The sequence below is a fragment of the Diaporthe citri genome (assembly GCF_014595645.1).
Source record: "Diaporthe citri strain NFHF-8-4 chromosome Unknown scaffold_2, whole genome shotgun sequence".
Classification (NCBI taxonomy): domain Eukaryota; kingdom Fungi; phylum Ascomycota; class Sordariomycetes; order Diaporthales; family Diaporthaceae; genus Diaporthe; species Diaporthe citri.
Genome location: NW_025064847.1, coordinates 4,160,354 through 4,182,708, shown reverse-complemented (window position 1 = coordinate 4,182,708; position 22,355 = coordinate 4,160,354). Strand labels below are relative to the sequence as shown.

At 42.9% G+C, this 22,355-nt stretch overlaps 5 protein-coding genes and 1 non-coding gene across 6 annotated transcripts; 4 read left to right on the top strand and 2 right to left on the bottom strand.

Moving 5' to 3' along the window:
* Positions 1-5,555: 5,555 nt before the first annotated feature.
* Positions 5,556-6,539, top strand: INS49_006706 (uncharacterized protein; the record flags this gene model as incomplete). Its single annotated transcript, XM_043167475.1, has 1 exon — positions 5,556-6,539. One exon carries the CDS (start codon positions 5,556-5,558, stop codon positions 6,537-6,539), a length of 984 nt encoding a protein of 327 aa, XP_043028619.1.
* A 616-nt stretch (positions 6,540-7,155) lies between these two features.
* Positions 7,156-8,161, top strand: INS49_006705 (uncharacterized protein; the record flags this gene model as incomplete). Its single annotated transcript, XM_043167474.1, has 2 exons — positions 7,156-8,075; positions 8,158-8,161. The coding sequence occupies 2 exons, from the start codon at positions 7,156-7,158 to the stop codon at positions 8,159-8,161; spliced, it is 924 nt and encodes a 307-aa protein (XP_043028618.1).
* A 719-nt stretch (positions 8,162-8,880) lies between these two features.
* On the bottom strand, positions 8,881-9,144 carry INS49_006704 (uncharacterized protein; the record flags this gene model as incomplete). Its single annotated transcript, XM_043167473.1, has 1 exon — positions 8,881-9,144. One exon carries the CDS (start codon positions 9,142-9,144, stop codon positions 8,881-8,883), a length of 264 nt encoding a protein of 87 aa, XP_043028617.1.
* Positions 9,145-9,637: 493 nt separating this feature from the next.
* Positions 9,638-10,709, top strand: INS49_006703 (uncharacterized protein; the record flags this gene model as incomplete). Its single annotated transcript, XM_043167472.1, has 2 exons — positions 9,638-10,520; positions 10,702-10,709. The coding sequence occupies 2 exons, from the start codon at positions 9,638-9,640 to the stop codon at positions 10,707-10,709; spliced, it is 891 nt and encodes a 296-aa protein (XP_043028616.1).
* A 773-nt stretch (positions 10,710-11,482) lies between these two features.
* INS49_006702 lies at positions 11,483-11,587 on the top strand. Its single transcript has one exon. It is a non-coding gene; the product is annotated as a tRNA-Ser (tRNA).
* A 5,172-nt stretch (positions 11,588-16,759) lies between these two features.
* On the bottom strand, positions 16,760-18,965 carry INS49_006701 (uncharacterized protein; the record flags this gene model as incomplete). Its single annotated transcript, XM_043167471.1, has 3 exons — positions 16,760-17,950; positions 18,026-18,107; positions 18,931-18,965. 3 exons carry the CDS (start codon positions 18,963-18,965, stop codon positions 16,760-16,762), a joined length of 1,308 nt encoding a protein of 435 aa, XP_043028615.1.
* Positions 18,966-22,355: the final 3,390 nt, after the last annotated feature.

The following is a 22,355-nucleotide window of genomic DNA, read 5'->3' as shown; positions in this document are numbered from 1 at the left end:
ATAAAAGAACCAAATAGCTTAATAAAAAGACTAAATTTAACTATAATAAATAAAGTAAGAAGCCTTTTATATACGGCAAATTTACCTATATACCTATAGGGAAAAGCAATAAAATATGCTATATATTTATATAATATTACACCCCATAAAAACCTAGGGTATAAGTGCCCTTATAAGGTGATAAATAAAAAGAAGCCCTATATAAATAACTTAAAAATATAGGGATTTATTATATATTTTTAAAATAATAATTATAAAACTAAATTAAAACTTAAAAATAAAAAGGGCATATTATTAAATATAGTCTTAAAATCGAATATATATTAAGTATGGGATATAAATAATAAAAAGCCTATATTAATTAAGGATGTTTAAATATTAAAAGGGCAATATATAAATAATAATAATGATATTAATATTAATAATAATAATAAAAATAATGATAATAATATATATATATTCCTAGAATTGCAAGAATAAAGAGAAGAAAATAGGGAAGTAAATTCTCCTCCTATTTTAAATGAAATAATAATCCAAGGGAATCTAGAAAACTATATATATACTATATTATGGGAATAGTACGTATGGGCATTACGTGCAGCGTGCCCATGCAATGGGTGCGCTGCAGGCAATGCACAGATTTGGAGGTGCAAGGTCTAGACTAGTCTTATTAATAGCAGCTACCAGCCGGTGCCAGCCGGCTGCCAGCTGGCAGTTACGTGCCCCGCGCACGGACCACTATAGCTAGCCTATAGCCAGATAAGGGAAGGCTATAGCTTCGCTACAACCTATCCTTTATACCATAGCTAAATTAATTACTCATATAATAATTAATTATTATTACCCTTACTTTTTATATATATAATACTTATTAATATTAATTAATTATTAATTAAAATAATTATAATAAATAATTAAATAAAGCAATAAACCTTTATTATAATTAATTAAGCGGTAATTATTAATAATGAAAATTACTTTAATTAAGTTATAATATTTATATTAAATAATTAATATTAATATTATAAGGGTAAGTAATTATTAATAATAAGGACTTGCTTAATTAAGTATTAATAATTATATTAAGATTAAAATTAATAAAGAGAAATAAATAATGCCTTAACCTTTTTATTATAAAGATTTAACTTATTAATTAATAAGTTTTTAATAATGCCTTAAATTTATTAATTAAATAATGCATTTCATTATATAAATCATTAATAATAATAATAATTATAATAAGCTTTAATTAAAAAGCTTTCTTTAATATACTCTTAATTTTTTATAATTTTCTTAAGTAAATGTAATTATATATTATTAAAAACCCTTTTTTAAGCCATTTATAAGCATTTATAAAACCTTAAGTTAATTAATAAAGCTGTTTATAAGTATTTATAAGCGTGTAATAAAAGAAAATTATTTATAATTAATGCATAACCTTAAGAAGCTTAAGAAGCTTTCCTTGCAATACCCTTAATTATTAATGCCTTTGCTTATAATTAGCATATTAAAAAGCTTTCCTTGCAATATCTTTAAAAAGCCCTTGCTTAGCACCTTTAAAAAGCCCTTGCTTAATACCCTTAAGAAGCCTTTGCTTAGCACTTTTAAAAAGCCCTTATTTATAATTAATGCCCTTTAAGGTATTTACGTAATACCTTTAGGGCTTATAACTTTTTAAAAACTCCTTAAGCACTTAATAAAGCATAAAGCGCTTAAATACTTTAAAGTATTAGCAAATAATATTTCTTTTAAGCAATTTATATATTTAATTAATATGCTTAATTTAATACTTTAAAGTATTAATAAAAGAAGTAACTTTTTTAATTAATTTAAAATTATTAAGGGGGATAATTAAGATTTATTATAGGTTTAGCTATATAAATAACTTAATTAAACCTTTAAAATATTTACCTTTTAATAATAATTAATATTTAATTAATAAGCATAACCTTTCTTTTTTTTAATACCCTCTTTATTAATGCCCTTTAATAAAATCTTAAGCATAAATTATTTTAAAGTTAATAAAGGTTAATTTATTAAGCAATAATAGCATTTAAGCGTTATTATTTGCAGGTAAATAATTTAAAAGCTGGTTGTTAATTTATAAGCGCAGCATAAGAACATTCTTCCCCTTTCCTTTGCCTTATAATTAATTATTACAAGATTTACCTTAATAATAAAAATAATAATAGCCTTAATAGCAATAACAATGCCTTATCATTATGCAAAAGTAGCGCTTATTATTAAATAAAAGTAGCCTTGCTATTAAGCAAAAGTAGCGCCTTTTATTATATAAAAGTAGCGCTTATTATTAAGCAAGAGTGGCGCCTTTTACTATGCAAGAGTGGCGCTTATTATAGCTATAAAAGTAGCGTTTAACATTAATTATAAGAAAGAAGCTGCTAAAGTGATAATTAACTAATTAAAATACGGCATTTAAATACTTTAAAGCTTTAAAGTATTGGTAATTAAACGATTTAATTAAGCAATTTAAGTACTTAAAGCATTTAAATATACTTGCACTTAAATATTTATACTTAACTTATTAAAGCAATGGCTACAAGGTATTTAGCCCTTTATAGCCCCTTAAAAGACAAGATATTTATATTAACTAAGCGATTTAATTAGCTAAGCAATGATTTAAAGGAAAAGCATGATTTTAAAGTATATATATATATATATATATATAAAAGACTATTAATATAGGAATAATATATATAAACATTATATATAACGTGCTTATATAATAAGTATATTATAGGTAATGCATAAATTTAAAGGTGCAAGGTTTAAATTAATCTTATTAATAGTAGTTGCTAATTGGTGCTAGCTGGCTGCCAGCTGGCGGTTACGTGCCCCGTGCACGGACCACCATAGCCGAATTAATTACCCATATAATAATTAACTGCTATCGCCCTTACTCTCCATACATATAATACCCATCAACATATATAAGATATATTATTAAATAATTAAATATTTATATTAAATTCCCAAGAAAATATATTAAAATATTACTTAACTGCAATTAATATTAATAAACCTTTTTCTTTAAAAAAGGTATTAAATAACCCAGAAAAACCCTTATGGGTTAAATTTATGCTAAACGAAATATATAATTTACGAGAATAAAATACCTATATAATAATGGATTTACTACTTAGCCATATGGCTTTAAGGGGGAAATAAGTATATAAAAAGAAATTTATAAATAACCTAGCTATTATAAAGCTTAGTTAAATAATAAATAATGAAAATAATATTAAATTTAAATTTAAATGGGTTATTTAGGGATATAATTAAAAATTAGGCATAAATTATTTAAAGACTTTTTCTATAGTTTGCCGCCTTAAGACTTATATTATGCTATTAATAATAGCTATAAATAAAGGATATTTTATATTTAATTACAACGTTAAAAACGCGTTTTTACACTTTAATATTAATTTTAAAATATATATAAAATTACCTGTATATATATATAATAAACCAGAATATAAAAATAAAGTTGCAAAACTAAATAAAGCTTTATATAAGCTAAAATAATTACTTATGCTTTGGTATAAATACTTAAAAAATATATTAACCAAGCTAAGATTTATTGTTTACCCATATAATAAAGGGGTATTTATATACCTTAATAAATAAATTATATTTATATATTATATAAATAATATTATTATTATAAGACTTAATAATAATAATATAAATTTAATAATTAATAAATTATATAAAAATATAAAATTAAATTTTTAAGGAGATTCAATAGATTTCCTTAAAAGCGATATATATATAAACAGAAAAGATAAATAAATAATTATAAACTAAAATAAATATATGGATAAAATATTAAAAAGATTTAATATAAAAGAAAAGATTAAGAAAAAGGAAATAATCTCTTAACTTACATTATATACTCTTAATAAAACATTAAAAAAATATATTAACCAAGCTAATAAAAATATTATAAAATTATATTAGCAATAAATAAAGTTTATATTATATGCTAGCTTAAAAATAAGGCTATATTTAACTTATTTTATAAATAAGTTAGCTAAATATATAACAAACCTAGGATTAAAGCATATAAAAGAATTAAATAAAATATAAAGATATATATATAAATTCCTATATATATTTAAAGTATATAATTACTCTGGAAATAATTTATAATTAATAGGCTATATAAATTTAAACTGGGGTAACGATATATTCATTAGAAAAAGCACCTTTAGTTATATATTTAGCTTATATAATATTAATAATAATAATAATAATAAAAAAATAAATCCCATAAGCTGGAATTCTCAGCTATAAAAAACACCAGCACTTTCCTTTATAAAAGCAGAATATATGGCTTTAAGAAAAGCTATAAAAGAAGCTAAATATTTATATAATTTACTTAAATATTTTAATAATAATTTAAATATTAGCTTTAATTTCAAGCCCCTTACTATATATATAAATAATAATAAAGCTAAGAAATTAACTAAAAATACCTTATTTTATAAAAAAACTAAATATATAAATATTGCATATTATTATATAAAAAAAGCAATAAAAAATAATAAAGTAATATTAAAATATATAAATTCTAAGCAAAATTTAGCAAACTACCTTATAAAACTAATAATAAACTACACTATAAAGAGTCCAAAGAAAAGTATAGTTTAATAGAAAAATAATATAAAAAATATTAAGCCAAAGAATAGAGAGATTTTCTACCTATATTATAATGCGCGTAAAATAAATTAAGGTATTTACTCTTTAATAACTAAGGTTAAGATTTTTTCCTTTACTTATAAAATATATAAATAAATAAAGCGGACTTAATTATATATATATATAATATTACCCTAAATACTAAAGGTTTTCCCTTAAAAGAAATAATTAAAATAATAAAGGTTTTTCCTAAAAAATAAGCATTACTTACACGGCCTATATATACCATATATACACATAGTTATAATATACTTATACTGCGTTTATATACATTTAATTTTATACAGAAAACGTATTTCCATAGTATATATAGTATAAATAAAATAACATGTAACTTTAATATATAAAAATGCCGTGATATATTATAGCCATTATAAAATAATTAATAAATCCTATATAAAACCATAATTTAATATATAATACCCTATTGGCTATAAATTTAAGTTTAAGTAATAGCAAATTTTTAGGTTTTTTGCTTAAATATATAAACACTTAATAAGTGAGTTTTTCCCCTTTTATAAGGTTTTCTCACTATATAACTAAATATTCCTCTTTTATAAACTAAATCCCTTATATATAAAATAAAATAAATAAAAGGGAATTAGTTTAAGGGGGGCTGTTGGAATATTTTAAATATTTAGGCTATTATTAATACGGGATATCCTTTTCCCCATACGTTTGCCACTGTATGGAGGATAATAACTATAAATAGGGGCCTTCCCTCCCGTAGAATAGACGTTAGCTAGCCTAATAGACTAAGCATCCAACGCTATTATTTCAGAGATGCACCGGGTACCTCGTTGCATGGCGCATTCGTACCCTATGACAATCAGATGGAGGGTCAAGTCTTCTTTGACAAGCGCTCCGATCGCAATGCCGGGCGTGAGCGTGTGGGAATGGGCAATCTCATAGCTCGATGGCTGCGTCAGAATGCAGATGCAGCCGTCTCAGCATCATTCAAAGAGTACTACAGTTATGTACATACACAGCTGCAAGACGAAATGGGGTACGTTCTCAACGGACCAGGCAATCGGGGGAAACGACTCTACAACTGGCCATGGGTGATGCAGCTGCATGTCGCCACCTCTGCGCTCAATATTACTTTTGGTGGCGCGGTAGGTGACCTGAAACCGTTGGAACGGTTCATGTTGACGCTGGAGAGTTTTTATGCCCAAGGAGGAGCAGAGCTGTACGCCATCGGGCTGCCCATCTACGAAGGTCTTCGGGCGCTCAATGCCTCGGGCGACATCAATGCATACGAACGTGCACTATCTCTTTTCCAACGGCATGGGCAGCACATCGTGGACCGAGGTCTGGATTATCCCGCGTTTGAAGTCAATTTCGAGCAATCGATCGTCGCTCCGGCCGTAGTCATGCTGCTAGAACTGTACCGGTGGACAGGCGACAAGAAGTGGTTGACAGCGGCCGAACTCCAACTCGAAACGCTTCTGCGCTTTTCCGGCAAGCAGCCCGATTACCGAGTTCATGACATTGCAATCAGACATTGGGATGGATACTGGTTTGGGAAAGATCGCATGTGGGGAGATGTGTTCCCTCATTACTGGAGCACGCTCAATGCGGTAGCTCTTCATCGTTATGGGCAGGCGGTGGGCAAAGACTCGTACTGGAGGAAGGCAGAGGGTATCATTCGAAGCAATCTCACGCTTTTCGACCAAGATGGAAGAGGGAGTTGCGCATGGATATATCCAACGTCGGTCAATGGCCGACCGGGCCACTATGCTGATCCCTATGCGAATGACCAGGACTGGGCACTGAATCACTTGTTGCAGATATCCGATGAAAAGAGCCTCGAGTAGAGAATAATGGGCTAGATATATCCACAGGTAGTTAGATAATTCAAAAGACTTGGAGTCATCACCTCATGGGACTCAAGAGACTGCTACATTTATATGAACAAGGTGCGAACGGCCAAGCAGAGTGACGATGAGTAGAATGAAATAAAGCACTAGACCAGAAAAGACGAGAACCCACGCGGCCCCGGAACACCGGCCATATTGATTCGATGTCCCGAGTCCCCTTCTTCACCATGACCCGTATGTCAGGATTGGATGCTACATGCTGACGAGAAAACAGTGACGAAAGGTTCAGTTCAGCTGCGATGAATATGAAGACTGTGCAGCCAGCTCGTGTTTTGATCTGCCAGCGCTCGCTTAGCCCCATTGGTCTGAGAAACACGTGTTGGTGTATCACTCGCTCATTTTCATGCAGGCTGTGCTGGTGAGCTCATACTTGCTGATTCCAAGGAATGGTGAGCGCTGGTCGCAGTACCGTACTAGTAAGGCGCAGCAGCCCCAGTACATCCTGCGAGCATGCAACTTTTTCAACCTTTTGCACTCACCCACTTCAAACCTGCAATTTTCCTCGAGCCAGCAATTTCAAGAAAAACACTCACACCACCTATAAAATAGCAAAATGGTGCTTCACAGCGATCGACCCGTGGACCTATACAATCGAGTCGAAGAGCTGACCACTATTCTCTCCATGGAAACAGTTACACCACTCCTTCGGCATGAAATAGAATGTGCAATTTCACTGCACCTTAGCGCCCTGCAGCACTCGCGTCCTAGCATCGACGACCAACAGTTTGAGGAACTTACAGAAACATACAAAGGAGTCGTGGGCCATTGGACCAGGACTTATCAACATCTGGCTAACCGCGCGAATCTTCTTCGCAATATCGACATGTTCCAGCGCCTTCTGGCTCTGAAACTACTCGAAGACTACGCCGGAGAGCCTTTTGAGATCACTGGAGACCTTCTCAATTGGACGCGTGAGCAATGGGCTATCATCACGAAACAGGGTGATTACGCTGAAGAATCGCACCGGGTAGTGAAGGACGATCACAAATCGTTCATTACGACTCCATGCGAGGAAATTATGGTCGACTATCACCTTGTCGAACCAAAAGTGTGCAGCGCTGCAGAAGGGCAGCACCCCGGCGGTGATGTTCAGCATTTCATCAGGCAGCGCGATTGGCTGAGCCTGGCCAGCGCCCTGTTCAATGATCGCAAGCTCGCCTCGGATCTTTTCACGGACAAAAGACCAGTGGGCAAGTACTCGTGGGGGGAGAAAATACCAGCAGATATTCTGCGCCGCATCGAAGAGTTGCAGAAGAAATACTTTGAAGTTTTGTCAAATCCAGCCTCTTTCACTCTTACCAAATATGCGGAAGGACTATCGGCCAAGGACACTTCGAGTCCGCCAGGCCAAACGTCCTCATTCCCCTTGAAGAAGCACCAACCCCAGTCCTGGACGGTCCTTGCCAAGGGGATATACCACACTATTGCGGGCGGACGGAGGAGTGACGTCGCGGACACTGAGGTCACCACAGAGTCCGAGTCAAGTGTAAAATATAGGAGTCAAGGACAGGATACCAGCTTAAAAGTGCGTACAAGGGCTGGTGCTCTGTGAAAGATAGCCAAATAGACTTTGGAATGTCGACTCCGGAATGTACGCCGGCTCCAGGACACGGTTAAAATGCTGGACCCATCACTCTTTGCCACGGGTATCTGTCTGCAACGACACCGGCAGGAAAACATTGACTAATGGCACGAATTGCGATTCCTGCCTTGAGGGTTGGATGTTTAGACATGGTTCTGATCTCAGCCACCTGTATGTAAAAATCTCAAATAACCACTTGCTCGGCGTTCGATGGTTGATAGCTTGGCCGACGGGCACGATCGCCTTGTCGACACTGGTAGCACTTCGGCTGTCGTCGCATATTTGGGCCTAGCATTAATGCAATAAAAAACACCTCAGAACTGGAACATTCTGTTGGCATCGAACGTGTGATTCGGTGCCTGCGCTTCCACTTGCAGGCGTGCGTTTTTCCCTGGGAAGACGTACCCTCGCTGATTGCTCACCACCCGTGTGCCCTTCACTTTGAACTGCGTGGTCCAGTGCGTATGCCCAAATACCCAATACTTGACTTGGGACCAAGAATTCGCTCTCGTGTTGGACAAAAGATCCGTAGCAAAGGCCGATTTATATGCTTATCGATGGTCCAACCCTCAATCTTCTTGAAGTCATTTACAGCAGCCGCGACCGCGGGAGCCGAATCCTCAGGAATGAACGACCAAAGACAGCAGCCCGCAATAACCCTATCATCGTCGATGGCGAATGTATTCTGCTGGAGAATTACCAATTTGCCCTTAAAACCGGATCTTTTTCAAGCGCCCGTGCCCGCGCGAGCCCATCCTCGAAGGAAAGACCGTAGAACTCGTGATTTCCGAGAACAAGGAACACACGCTCGTAGCGGGCGATTTGTCTCCGGAGGAACGAGGTGTAGCCCTGGTAGTCGATGAGTCGGCCAATATCTCCAGCAAGAATGAGGTCAGGAGCGGCGACATCGAAGTTGAAGGTCAGGTACTGTTGACCGACTTCAAGGTGGAGGTCGGACATGTATTGAAAGGCAGAGCTGCGTTGTGTTGATGACGAGGGTGCCCGGATCCGTGACTCAAGAGCCTGGAAGTACCTTTTCAATGTGTCCAACACTTACGGCGAAGCTATCGGAGTCCTGGGGTTGAGATTGGTTGGCGGCTTCTTTTCTGGTTTTGTCCTCCATTCATTGTCATCTCGGTGCAATCCCGTTCCAATGAAGACTAGCCCGGGGGACGAGTGGCCATTTCATGAATCTGGCACGAACACTTCAAAGGCTGCCGGCCGGAATAATCTTTCGATGACTTTGCTCCGTAACTCGACAAACTTGCCCGGCGAGTTGTTGGCATGTTGATGTGATACTGTCCACAGGTGCCTGTTGGTTCTAGCAATCTTGTACAGCAGCGTTTCCGATTCGCTGATTCACTGGACCACAGGCCAAGCCAGTGGCTCATCTCCTGATAAGGTAAGGCCGTGTCTCCTTTTGCAATGCCGCACCACCCACCCAATACTCAGCATGAATATGCACATGCTACGCTTTTCGAGAGAACGATATTCGATGACCGTCGATGCTATATCAAACTTTCCCTGGGCCAAAGTTAAGACTGGTATGGCCTCTGAGGCGCGGCCGCTCAGCATCATTAGGCTCCCAGGTCAGCGACAACGACGCGCTGCACAGCGGCTTCTCAAGCTGTACTCGACTTGTGTCCACCCTGCTGCGCCATCCTCCGGTGAGGATACAATCAGGATCGTTTGCATTTCTGATACACACAACACCCGACCCGAACTTCCACCCGGTGATGTTCCCATCCATGCTGGCGACCTGACCGAGAACGGTTCGTTCAACGAAATACAAACGGAGCTGAGATGGCTCTCTTCGCAACCACATCGGTACAAGGTGTTCGTCGCAGGGAACCATGATGTGCTGCTGGATGAAGACTTCTTACAGAGCCAGCCGCAAAGACGATATGGGTCATCGCGGACGAAGGAGGATTTAGATTGGGGGAGTGTCACCTACCTCCAGAATTCTTCCATCACGCTCGACTTTCCTCGAAATCCGCACAATGCAAGCGGTGCCGAGACTGTGGGGTCCACAGAGAATACAAGCTCTCCTGCTCGAAGGCTCATGGTGTACGGCAGCCCCTTCACACCTCGATACGGCATGTCGGCTTTCCAGTATTGCCCAGACCCTCAATTTTGGACCGAAATATTTGCTCCCTTGCGCACTGCACCGGACATACTCGTCACCCATGGGCCACCGAAGTTCCATCTTGATGCCCGTGATTTCCATAAGGCAGGCTGTCCGTATTTGGGCGTGGAAGTTGCGAGGATCAGGCCGAGACTGCACGTCTTTGGTCACATCCACGCATCATATGGACGTGAGGATGCCGTCCTCGATGGTATGCAGAGATGTTACGAAGATGTCATGATTGGCTGGGGAGGCTGGGAGATAATTGGCTGGATGGTGGCACGCGTGATCTGGGAAGGGCTTACTTGGTTGTTTCGAGGGTTTCGAACGAGGGAGGCAAGTTGGACCACAACGTTCATCAATGCGGCTGTGGTCGGTGGGCCTGACAACAGCCTGGTAAACCAAGCATTAATTTTTGATATTTGATCGCCTTTTCCCCGGTTAATTGCATGTGGTCAAGTATACACATATGAAGAGGTTCTTAGTCAAACAGTCCTGGACCGCTCGTTCGTGTTCGGTACCGTCTAACAAACGTTTCGTCATGCGTAGGGAATGACAGGGTATCTTTCAATGGATTATTACGTACATCACATATACACACCTCCTCATAACTTCGAAAGTGGTCCGGAATGTTCCTCAGCCTTCTCTGAGAGTAGGTTAGAAAGCTCATCGCACACGAGGTCCAACTTGAAGCGTCGAATATCCTGGTTATGAGATACTTTCAGGCTGCTGAGAATCCGTAGCGCTCGGCTTGTTCGGCGTTAGAGTCCGATGTGTCTTGGACAGCCGACTTCTTCCTCTGCTAAGAAAGCTAGAGGAGCGTATTCTCAAACACTCTGGATATCTTCATACCATCCTTCCCGAAAGATGCTCCAGAACTTATCTGCGTCTTCCAATGATTCTGGGAGGAGTCGGGAAGACGGGAAAGTCATCCAAAGAATGTTCCAAGCCTGACAGGAGGACCTCAGATGACCCTGCAATAGGTTCTTGTAACAAAAGTCCTAACTATACTACGCAACTATAAGACAAAATCAGAAGTAGATGGACCTGTGACGATTAAATTCTAGCCTAGCAGTCTTCTGTCAAGTGATGAAAATTATCTCCAGTAGGAATCGTATCTTCAGGAAACTTGATTACTATATAGATACGTTGAAAGTGAGGTCTTTTCATCTAGGCGCCGTGGCAGAGTGGTCTAATGCGATAGACTAGAATTCCTCTTCAAGTGACTCTGGTTATCTATTCTCTTCGGAGGCGCATGTTCGAATCATGCCGGCGTCGAGGTTTTTTGTTTTTGCCTGTCTAATCACTTGTTCCACTATAAACTTTTAATTACAGTTGTGTTTGAATACATAGGTATTCCATGGTGCCAGTAGAGACAATGTTGTATGATTTGCTCAATTGACATCTTGGATGAACTTGTGGTGACTGAGAAGGGTTTGCAGTGTAGTAGGCTGTTAGTTGTGCCCACTTGTTTGCCAGCCACATTGAGCGCCGAGATGCTCACACGGAGCACACCGATCCAACCTTGATCGGATTTATGTGCGCTCACACAAATAGAGCATACGAATAACAGCGTTGTTGCAATTGTTCATGTGGTCTATATAGATCAGGCTTGTTCATCCAGCACAACATTGTGGCTTTTCGTGCACCTGACCCACCAAACAGCACTGCAGCGATCACGAGAGACGCTGTAGACTGTACGGTGTGGGTATGTAGGTTGCTTGGTTATTTTCTACATACGGAGGGCTGCGGCGATGGTGTTTTGGGCTACGGCAGCTGCTTACATAAGCGGCTGCCTGCCCACTATCTACGGATCCACAACATGGCCTCACGTAGGACACAGATATAGCGTGCTCGTTGAGGCCCACCCACGCCAAGTTCATGGAAAAGAAGACAAACTCACCAGGCAGCTAGCTCAAATTAGCCAGCGAAAGGACTTTGCCACTTTAACTGATGTTCTGCTTTTATTCCTCATTGTCAACTGCACGCAAGGGCCCACCTACTGAGGCGCGCCCACCTGGGGCTGTAAGCATCCTATTGTAGGTGGTAAGTCAGGGTTTGCACATTTGGCCCACCCCCTGATTCGGCCCACTCCATACCCGCGTGCGCGTTAGGTCCACCCCATTACATATCACGCATTTTCTTTACAACGGAATTTTCTCTTCTCTTTAAACTTTCAATATATCATTATCCATTAATTATAAAGCCATATATAAAAGAAAATATAAGTATAGCACTTAAGGCAATTTAAGCTAGCGCCGATATTTAAAAGGCCTCCTTATATTAAGGCATCCTAAGGACTATACTTTATAATTATCATTATAGCGCTTAAAGCTATTTAAATGCCTTAAAATTTTAAATAAGGTTATTATAAACTTAAAAAATATATTTATTTAATTAAGTAATTAATTAAGTAATGTTAAAGCTATTAATAATATATTTTAAAATAAGGTTTTTTGCAATTTAAGTAACCGCTCCTTAAAAATATTAACCACTCTTTAATAAGTATTAGCTAAGGGCTTTTCTTATTAAAAATCTTAAAATTTAAAGCATATAAAGCTATTAAATAACTTTAAGCTAAGTAAATAAAGTAAAAATAAGCATAATTAAGGAATAATTTAATTTTCTTTAGCTATTAGTAATTATAAATATTTACTTAAAAAATTATTATAATATTAATAAAAAGGGTATAGTTAAAGATAAGGGAAAGAATAGCATTATTTTAAAACTTAAAGGAAGGAAGGTTATTACTTAAAAAAGCCATGGGTTATGCATATAAACCTTTTTCCTTAAGTATATCTTTATAATAAATAAATTATACCCTCCCCTTATTATCTTTAAAGGAAAGTTAATTTAATAATAGTAATTTAAAACCCTTAAGGGTTATAAGAATTAAAAGTTTATAATAATGTTAAATAGCTAAATAAATAATGCTATAATACTTAAGTAATTATAAAAAATCTTTATTCCTTAAATAAAGCTAAATGCCTTTAAAAAATAGTATTTATTAATAATAAATAAATATAAAAGCCATTATACTTTAGAATTTATATAAAAATGCTTTTTATATAAAATTTATTATCTTTATTTACTGCTATATACCTTATATATACTGTAATCTCTTAATTTAAGGGTATTTTCTAGCCTTAAGGCAGCATATAAAAAAAAAGCAAGTCTTTTAAACCTTTATATTAATAATACTTATATTAAAAAGTAATTATTCCTTTATTATTATTAAAAGGTAAGATTTATAATACTTAAAGAAAAGTATATGCTTTTTAAGTAATAAGGAATTAATTTATAGCTAATTAATATAGCTAAACTATTAATAAGTATAATTATACTTAAAAACTTTAATAAAATAATATTTATACTTATTTTTAATAATATTATAAGAATTAAAAAACTTAAATTAATTACTTTAATACTTATTAAGCTATAAAAAAGGGTTTTTTTAACCTTTAAAGCATTTTAAAAAATATAAATTGCTTTTATTAATTATAACCTATAAAAATACTTAATTATAACTTAATAATTACTTTTTAAAAAGGTTTAAAAAGAATATAATAAGAAAGATTAGCAATTAATAATGCTTTTATAAAAAAATTAAGTTCTTAAAGATAAATTGATAATTGCAATACCTTAAAAGAAAAGAAAAATTAAAATAAGCCTAAACTCTATATTTATTAAAATTAAGCATATATATAGGGTATAAATTAATGCCAGCGTAATTAAGAATAACTTAGCAAAAATAAATACTTTTAAAGATACCATAAATATAGAAAAATGCATTATTATAGGTAGTAATGATAATTCAAAGTAACTTTAATTAAAGGGGTGGTATGGCAAGGAGGATCGTTTTGGTGGGCCGAATTAGGGGGTGGGCCGAATGTGCAGACCCTGACTTAGTCATCGTGTGCCACGCAAACGGCCTCAACCGCACCCGACCGTATCACCAGCTCGGCCGTTAGGCTAATCTTCCCCCTTGTGATAGTCTTCTCACCGTTGTGTGACCTGTCGCAGCATCCCTAGGCCCAACAAGCTTTGCCCAGCTGCTGTGACTGGTGCTTGAATAAATGAAAACTGTTGCAGGGTGCCAACGCAGTTGCCAACCTGGGTCTCTAACTGTTCTTCTACTTTGTTCTTTCTCAATTTGCCTGGTCAGTACTGAGACCATCATCAGCGTACACGACTTTGTTTAGGTTTCGCCATTTTCATGACCGCGGCGGAACGCCAAGCCTCAACTGAGGACGAAGCCAACAGGCCACTACCCTCCGACGCGATGCCTGAACGTCCGACGCCGCTTGACCAGCCTGGAAGTCAAACCGGTATAAATGGACTGATCCACCGAATAGCCCGAAGTCATATACCTTAAGTACTCACCTACCTTTAAGGACCCTGTTGCCATTCGGAAAGGCTTAAACGGTTCTCCCCCTAATCTTACTGTAGTGCTATATACATACTGCTCCTCTCAATGCTAGCCCAGACTGTGTTTGAACTGGCCGGCTATGAGGAAGTGGCTCAGGAGACGCTGGGGCTCTGCTACTGCCTATTGTTTGCCTGGGTCATGACAAAGGCTCACGCAGGGCTGATGCTTGCAACTGGACAAGTGAGTGTAATCAGTTCAGGTGGGAGTGATGAGGCAAAAGATATTTGTGAACTATTGTGATCTAATTGTGGTGCTTCCATGGGAGCTTATCAATGATACATACACCTGTGGAAAACAGCCGACCGCCGCTCCCTAGACGATTGGAGGGAAAGGAAGTCTGGACTCGCTCCTCACATCTGCCTCGGCATCTGAAGCTACCGATCTCCGCGATAGGGTGTACGCCCTACTTCGGCTTGCAAATGAGGCCTTGGGAGGGGGGGTATCCCTCATAATTACTCACTGTCGCCGTGCGCATTGCGCCACCACGGTGGCAGTAGCGAGGCCAGGAGTAAGGCTGCCGCTATAGCGTCATCTTGCTCTCATAATATACTCACCAGGGAAGACAGAAGACAAAGTTAGTGCAAAGGCTTGGATTGTGGTGCTGTCTTGATCTCGCATCATTAGACTCTTGAGCACAATCTATATTTGTACGTTACGTTGATCGTGATCTGCTAGGATATACTGGTACAACGTTGATTTGCCATCTAATATTCTAGCAAATTAGAACACAAAGGACAAGCAGATGTGAGAGCGAATTTGTGTTCCGACGTTGCGTTCACTTCAAGCCAATGGGACCAAATTTTTCCGTGTACAAGAGTACGGGGATAGTTCCTGGGAGATTAACCCTCAATCTAGACCACACTGACCAGCCACGTGGGCTGGCACGCGAGAAACCTTAAAAACCGAACCCAACAATGACTCGCCGGCTGACAACTTCGCAGTGCCGCAAACACAAAGCGTGGCAGCGGGGAGGGGGCTCATAACGGGCGATCTTTGAGCCCAAAAAAAACTTTAAATCCCCTAGGTGTAGATATCGCGCCCCTCGGACTCGGTCATGAGGCCGGGCGTCAGTGAGGGCGGGTTTATCGACGGAGCGCGGGCCTGTTACTCACCGAGCAAGGCCGCCCCCGATGTCGCGCGGAGCTGACGGGACCCCGAGTTGCGGGACGGTTGGCCCCATGGCAAACTCACCCATTTCAGAGAGCTGTGGTCGTGGGGGTGGGGCGACAGATAACCAAGCTGACGATCGGCTCTGTCGAGTAGGCACGAGAAACCCACGTGGCTGGAGTAGACATGCACGGATCGGCTGGTCTTGATGTAGCGTGGGTGCATAGGGCTGGGGACAAGGAAGTGACAGCTCACTCTGCGTCGCACATCACAATGCCTTTGTTGATGTGCCGTCTGACAACACTGTCAGCCGCTTTGTAGCGATCACAGTCTGCTCTTGCATGCAGACGCTGTAATAAATTGACCGCTGAAAATACTACTTTGCTCTAGCCACATGTACTGGAATGTCACGATTGGAAGCACGGTAAGGACAAGTCTGGCTCTGTCAATGTCTTGGATTGTTCAGATCTTCTATCTCCCGCCTGTTCCCCGTGCAGGCGCCATCATCTGGTGAGTTCACCTAGTGAATCCCAGTCGTTGGTTGTGTCATCACCCATCCCAGCCGACGTCCATGCCTTCGCCCCCTCCAGCCCCGCTAAATGTAACAAAGGAGTAGGATTAAGCCCAGGGTATTTTTGATTTGGTGCGGAGCAAAATATGTAGAGAAAAAAGTCAAAAAACAGAACCCCTGAAATTGTGTCTCCTGTTTTGACACGTTGGGTGAGACAGTCTAGATTGTCCCCAATTGATCGCTCGCTTGCTTTTTATCCAACTCCGTGGCAATGCATGTTGTGTGACAAATGGAAATGGTGATCAGGTACATGAGGAAGGGGTGATGGGTACAGTGGCGGTGCGGTAGTATGTAAGTAGGTTTGCATGTATGTAGGTGTGTAGATAGGTAGGAAGGTGCAAGTCTAGATCCACTTGCTCTGCAAGTTGGTCATCTCGCTCATGAAGTCGTCGACCACCGAGCCAGCCGGGGCGGCCAGCAGCGGCGGGCTGGGGACGACGGCGACGGGGACCTTGTTGCTGCCGTCCATCGATGTCCGCGGCAGGCGGTACCCCTGAAACGCGTCCGCGAGCGACTGCTCGAGCGACTCGCGGCCCATGGCGAGGCCTGTCTTTGACGACTGGAAGGCGGCTGGGGGTGAGAGGATGTCCGAGTCAGTCTCGTCCTCCTCGGCCTCGGAGTGGTAGAAAGATGGAATCTCGGCCTCGGCGTCGGTTTCGGGAGACGTGGCGTCTGTCTCGTCATCTCCGTAGATGGAGCCCTCATCGGACGAGAAGGAGAAGCGTGAAGTAGGTGTCTCTTGTTCATCGTCGAAGTGGAACGGCTGCGGCCGTGAGACAGCTGTTGCGGGCTTTGGTGCGGTAAGGGTGACGACCGACTCGTTCTCGGGAAGCCGGCGAAGAGTGGTTGCTGAGTAGTTGCGAGAGACCGGTGGGGGCGGCGACAGGATGGTCTTCGGGCTGGTCTCCGAGGCGGCGGAGGTTGCGAAGTTGTCATCGTCCTCCTCGGCGATATCGTCAGGGATGGACAGGAAGAGACGCTCTGCGTCGTCGGCCGGTGGTGTCACCACTGACGTATCATCGGAGAGGAACCTTCGCAGCGAGTCTGGGGACATGGGTCGGGTCCGGCTACCTTCCGACGAGGAAGAGAGACCACTACGCCTGTGCTCATCACCAGAGGATGAGCCTGCCACCGATGCATCGTCAGAGTGTCTATCGCTGCTGGCCTGCGATGACACGCTGTTCTTGCGGGTGAATAGTTTCCGTGGCGACCACCAGCTTGGAGTGGGTGAGATGGATCGGTCGGACCGCTTGTGCTTGAGGGTCCGGACGGGCACTTGGGACGTAGCGGGCCGGTAGGCTGGGTTGAGCAGCTCGGGTGCGGAAGGAGCCGGCCGAGGAGCGCTGTACTTGTCTTGGGGCGACATTGTCTTGAAGTCCTCGCGTCGTACTGAGCTGAGAGATGCGCTTCGTTTCCTGTCCGACTTCTCTGTGGGCACCCACATCATATTTACAGTCTGGCCAGGTAAATATGGGCACGTGGTGGTGGTGGGGAGCGAAGGATCGTGAGTCTCGACGGAGCCGTCCAGCTCATACTGTTCGGTGTTAGTGGACGAAAGGGCTCCAGGGTAGAGTTGCCAACAGCTGCCAACAACCAGCCACCAACTCACGTAATAATAGTACGGCTGGCCCATCTTCAGGCCACCATTCCTTCGAGATGATCCTGGCCGCTCGCCGTCATAAATGACGTCCCTGAAAACATAGCATCCTCGCCATTGCCTCCGGTCACGTCGGCTGTCGCGTTCCATTGTGTAGGTTCTTTCGAAGTTGTCCCAAGAACCAACCAGTGAGACTGATTGTACTGAAGGGTGTGTTTCACTGTTGGTGTGGTTGCCAGTTAGCCAACATCCGGGGGAACAGCATTGTTTTATTTATAATCGAGTTCGGTGAATCCCCAGGTTTCCCTTTGCTGACAGCGTGGAGCCAGCTGGGCAATAGGCTTCAGCCTCTCCGGCTTGGCCGGTTCAGGTGCCAATTTCCCGGCGTCTGGTGACGCCCGATAAGGCGGCCGCCGGAGGGAAACAGGCACGCCATGTGGCTCGCAAGGAAAACTTAACGAGATCCCCCAGAAAGCATATTTGCCCGAAGGGTACTAAGGCTGACCGACAAAACCTTCAGGTACCCGCACGGCTGTGCTGATACCCGACCAGAGTTGTTGGCAGGGATCAAATCCTGAGCCATTCCTTGCCAAAAAGCACAGTACGAATACGGGCAGCGGTGCTGGGTTGGTGATGACGATAGATTGATAGAATGCCAAATACTCACGTCACTCCTCGCCGCCGAAACCGAAACATGTCGGTCAAAAGCAAGGCAAGACCGCTGTCGCGGTAGTTGGGAAATGGAAGCAGCGCAGAGCGAGGCAAGCGAGGGAGGCGCGGATTGCCGGGTGGGGAAGGCAAAAGCAGAACTTTATGAAATTGCAGCAAGACAAGGGAAAAAAGCATATGAAAATATGGCATATGAAAATCATCGGCTCTTCGGAAGCCAAAAAAAAAAAAAGGTTAGAAATACTCACAGCATGAACGTGAACAATGTCGTTGTAGTGTCCATGATGATGATGCGAGTCGGAGATCAACTCCTCGTGTTGCCGGGCCAGAATTAAAAGGGGACTGCCGTCGGTCGGGAGAAATGGCTGCAGTCTTCTATAAGACGCTACTGGGTGTGCTTTCACCCCCTGAGGCTGAGATGATGAGACAAGCGCCCGGCGCCTACAGTTGCTGGAAGTGGTGATAGCCCTGCCGTATACTCGATCGAAAATAGACGTGACGAGGTGCAAAGGAGGGCGACTTGGTGTGTTGGTGATCGATGTGCCGAGGGGAGCAAGGCGGATTGGCCAATGGCGTGTAAAGGGCCGCGGTGTCTGCAAGCGCCTGGTTCCCGGATGCGGAGGAGGGCCCAGGCAAATCGCAGTGGCGGCGCTTAGAGAAACAATCGTAGATTAAATGTTTCGTGGCCGCGGGATCGAGGCCGCAGGAAGCCACCAAGCAAAGTGAATTATCTGAAACAGACAAGGTAGCGCTGGAAGGATTCTGGCAGTGAGGTACGGTAGCAGTGGCAGTCGCAGTGTGCGCCTGGCCGGAGGGCTGCTTGGGGTTGGATTGGATGACACCTTGGGTTCCTCGTGGCAGACAGAGTTGGGGTGCAGATGCGAGTGCGGATCCAGGGACCGGAATAAGCAGAGCAGCCAGAGCGTCCAGAGCATGCAGGCTATGTATCCAGAAGTAGGATTCAGGTACGGAGACGAGAAACCCGCAATGATGAGCACGAGGCGCAGTGCCCTGGTCTTTTAGATCAGAATGGGGACTGACCCAGGTGGATGGTCGTCTTTTGACTGGCCAGCAGCTCTCCTCAGCTAGAAAGGCTGAAATAGAGGGCAGACAAGGATGGCTGGGTGAGTTGTGAGATTGTGAACCAACTGAAGAACCGGGGGCACATCGAATGTGCTCGGACCTCGCGTACCAAGAAGCGCCCTGTTGCCTGTCGATGTCTAGCTGAGCGGAGGACGGTTGCTGGGTCGGGCGCAAGGACGCGCGGGGGGCAGTATGGAGCAGGGCAGGCTGGGATTGGGTCGTCTTTTTCTAGTCCTTCCAAGGCCTTCGCAAATTTTTAGCGAGTCGATTCGGTTGCTCGGAAGGGGGAAGTTGAGGTGGAGCCAGATCCAAAACCAGGGTCCGGTCGTTCCAAGTTCCAAGCAGGAGGCGCCGGCAGAATTGAGCGCCAACTGGACGATGGTGCTGGTGGTGGTCCCCGGTGGCGCTGACGGGCCAAAGTATAAAATAATGGCTTGACTTTCGGCTGTGCTTCACAGAGACACAGGCCGTCTGAGTGTTCTGGAAGTTGGCTTCTCGGAGAAAAGGCAACTGGGGCAACTGTCCGCGCTGAGACCTCCTCCTTCTCGTTGCTGCTGATGTGGCACGGCCGTACGAGATCTTGTCAAACGAGGGACAACGTTTGCTGATAATGAGAGGGAGACGCCGTACACTCCTGAGACGGGCGGGCACAAAGGCGCGGTAATAGCCGTGAATGTTCAGGTCCAGGTTGGGAGTCAGGACTTGTATGGGGACGAGAACAAGAACATGGCAGTGGACATGGACGAGAAGCCTGGAAAATCGTCATTGCCCCGTCAGGCCGATTATCTATGGGGACGCAGGTGGGCAGTACAGCAAAGCGCTGGCAGCCAAGCATCCACCTCCGTGGGCGCAGTATGTAGCACAGCAGAAGATTGCTGGCAACATCGTGACCGCACTGGAGCCCCTCCTCATTTGCTGGCATGTGGCCGCGCGAGAGAAGACGTGACGTGACCTAGCTGCAGGACGCGACGGCAAGTCAAGGCTAGTTCTGCGGTACGCCAGGAACACGGTGACAGCTGAAGGGAGATGACTATCGCGCCCTAGGGTGGTAATGCTGCCACAGTTGCAGCAAAATGTCTGCTGCACTCTAGGCAAGGCGTGGTTAGCGCTGCCTGCAAGACAAGAGATGCTTTTGGCTCCGACAGTGGACGCTCCTCAATTTGAGCTGCAGATCGTGCAGGGATCTATTTGTGTCAGGCTCGCCATCTTGGGGCGGGTGGGTCCCGAGACGAACCAGTGCCTCCCAGCCAGGCCAACCAAGCTTCTTCCCGAGAGTGCGTGCCCGCTCCTTTTCCCGGGTGACTGGGTGCGCCCTCGTTCGAGCTGACGGCCTGGGGAGTTCGCCAGCTAATTAAGTCCCATGCAGCCCTAGGCCACCACCTCACATCAAACACCACCTGAAGGGTCGATCCATACTGCCTGCATCCGTACATGACAATCAACAACAGAGGAGACGACGCGTGGCAGACGCTCGAGCAAGGGATCGCGAGTCGTCGAGGCGAGTCACCAATCAACTACCCAGCCACCTAGGTAGATCACAAGCACCCAGTATGCATGTTTTCAGCCTCGTCGCGCTCATGCTGTCATGCCGTCCCCCCTCCTGAACCCGCCCATCAAACTGCCGCTGTCAGGAGAGCAAAGCACCAGCCTCTCGGGATCGCCACCACTCTGGAGGACAGAAGCTGCCTCGAAACGAAACACAGCCTGAAGATCCCACCGCTATGGAGCTATGGAGCACCTCCACGCATGAATCGGGACCCCGTCTGATCCCACGTCAGACTCGAATCGAGGCGGGCATGTCATGCAGCTGACATGGCTGGCCGGCCGGTCCCCCAAGAGCCCTCGGCGATCGTCTCAACAAGATGAAAGCCTATAGACATGGTTGGTAGTCGACGGCTTGACTTTGTGCTGACTGTCCAGGCGATCGAGGGCACAGAGGTTGAGCTAATGTGCGTGTGTGCCGCGTGTGATTGCGTGCCGAGCTGCATGGCTGCATGGCTGCAGCCAGCCATCATCAGCGCTGTCATCGAAGCGATGACACCCAGGAAGCTTTGCTTTGCTTCATCGTGCGGGCGGGCGCGCGCGACGCAGGCCCGACCCAAAAGTCAAATAAACATGCCCCTTCGCTTGTTTGCTCCCTTCGCTCCGCACTCGCGCCCGCTGACTCGGAAATATACCCACGAGGAGGGTGTGCACGAACGAACATGAGGATGGGGCAAAATGTCTGTGTCCGTCTGTCAACTGCAAGCCTCGCCTCCAATCAATCAATGCGGCTTTTCCCCCAAAGCATGCCCCGATGGATCGGGCGTTCGGTCACTCACCGAGCCAGCCAGCCGGGGCGTCTTCCGAGACACAGACTGCAAACAACAGTGTCTCGTCTCGGCCTATGCAAGATATACATCGCATCGGACAGCAATAACAACGTATCTGCAGCGTGGCTTGCCAAAAGGACGCACTGGAGACGAAGTCTGTGCGCCCGTAATCAATAAAATGTCCGGTGGCACCGCATTTGTCTCCAGGCCTGCCGTCATGGCGTCGCGAGACATGGCAACCGTTTCTAGAATGATAAGCAGCTTCTCTTATTTACCTC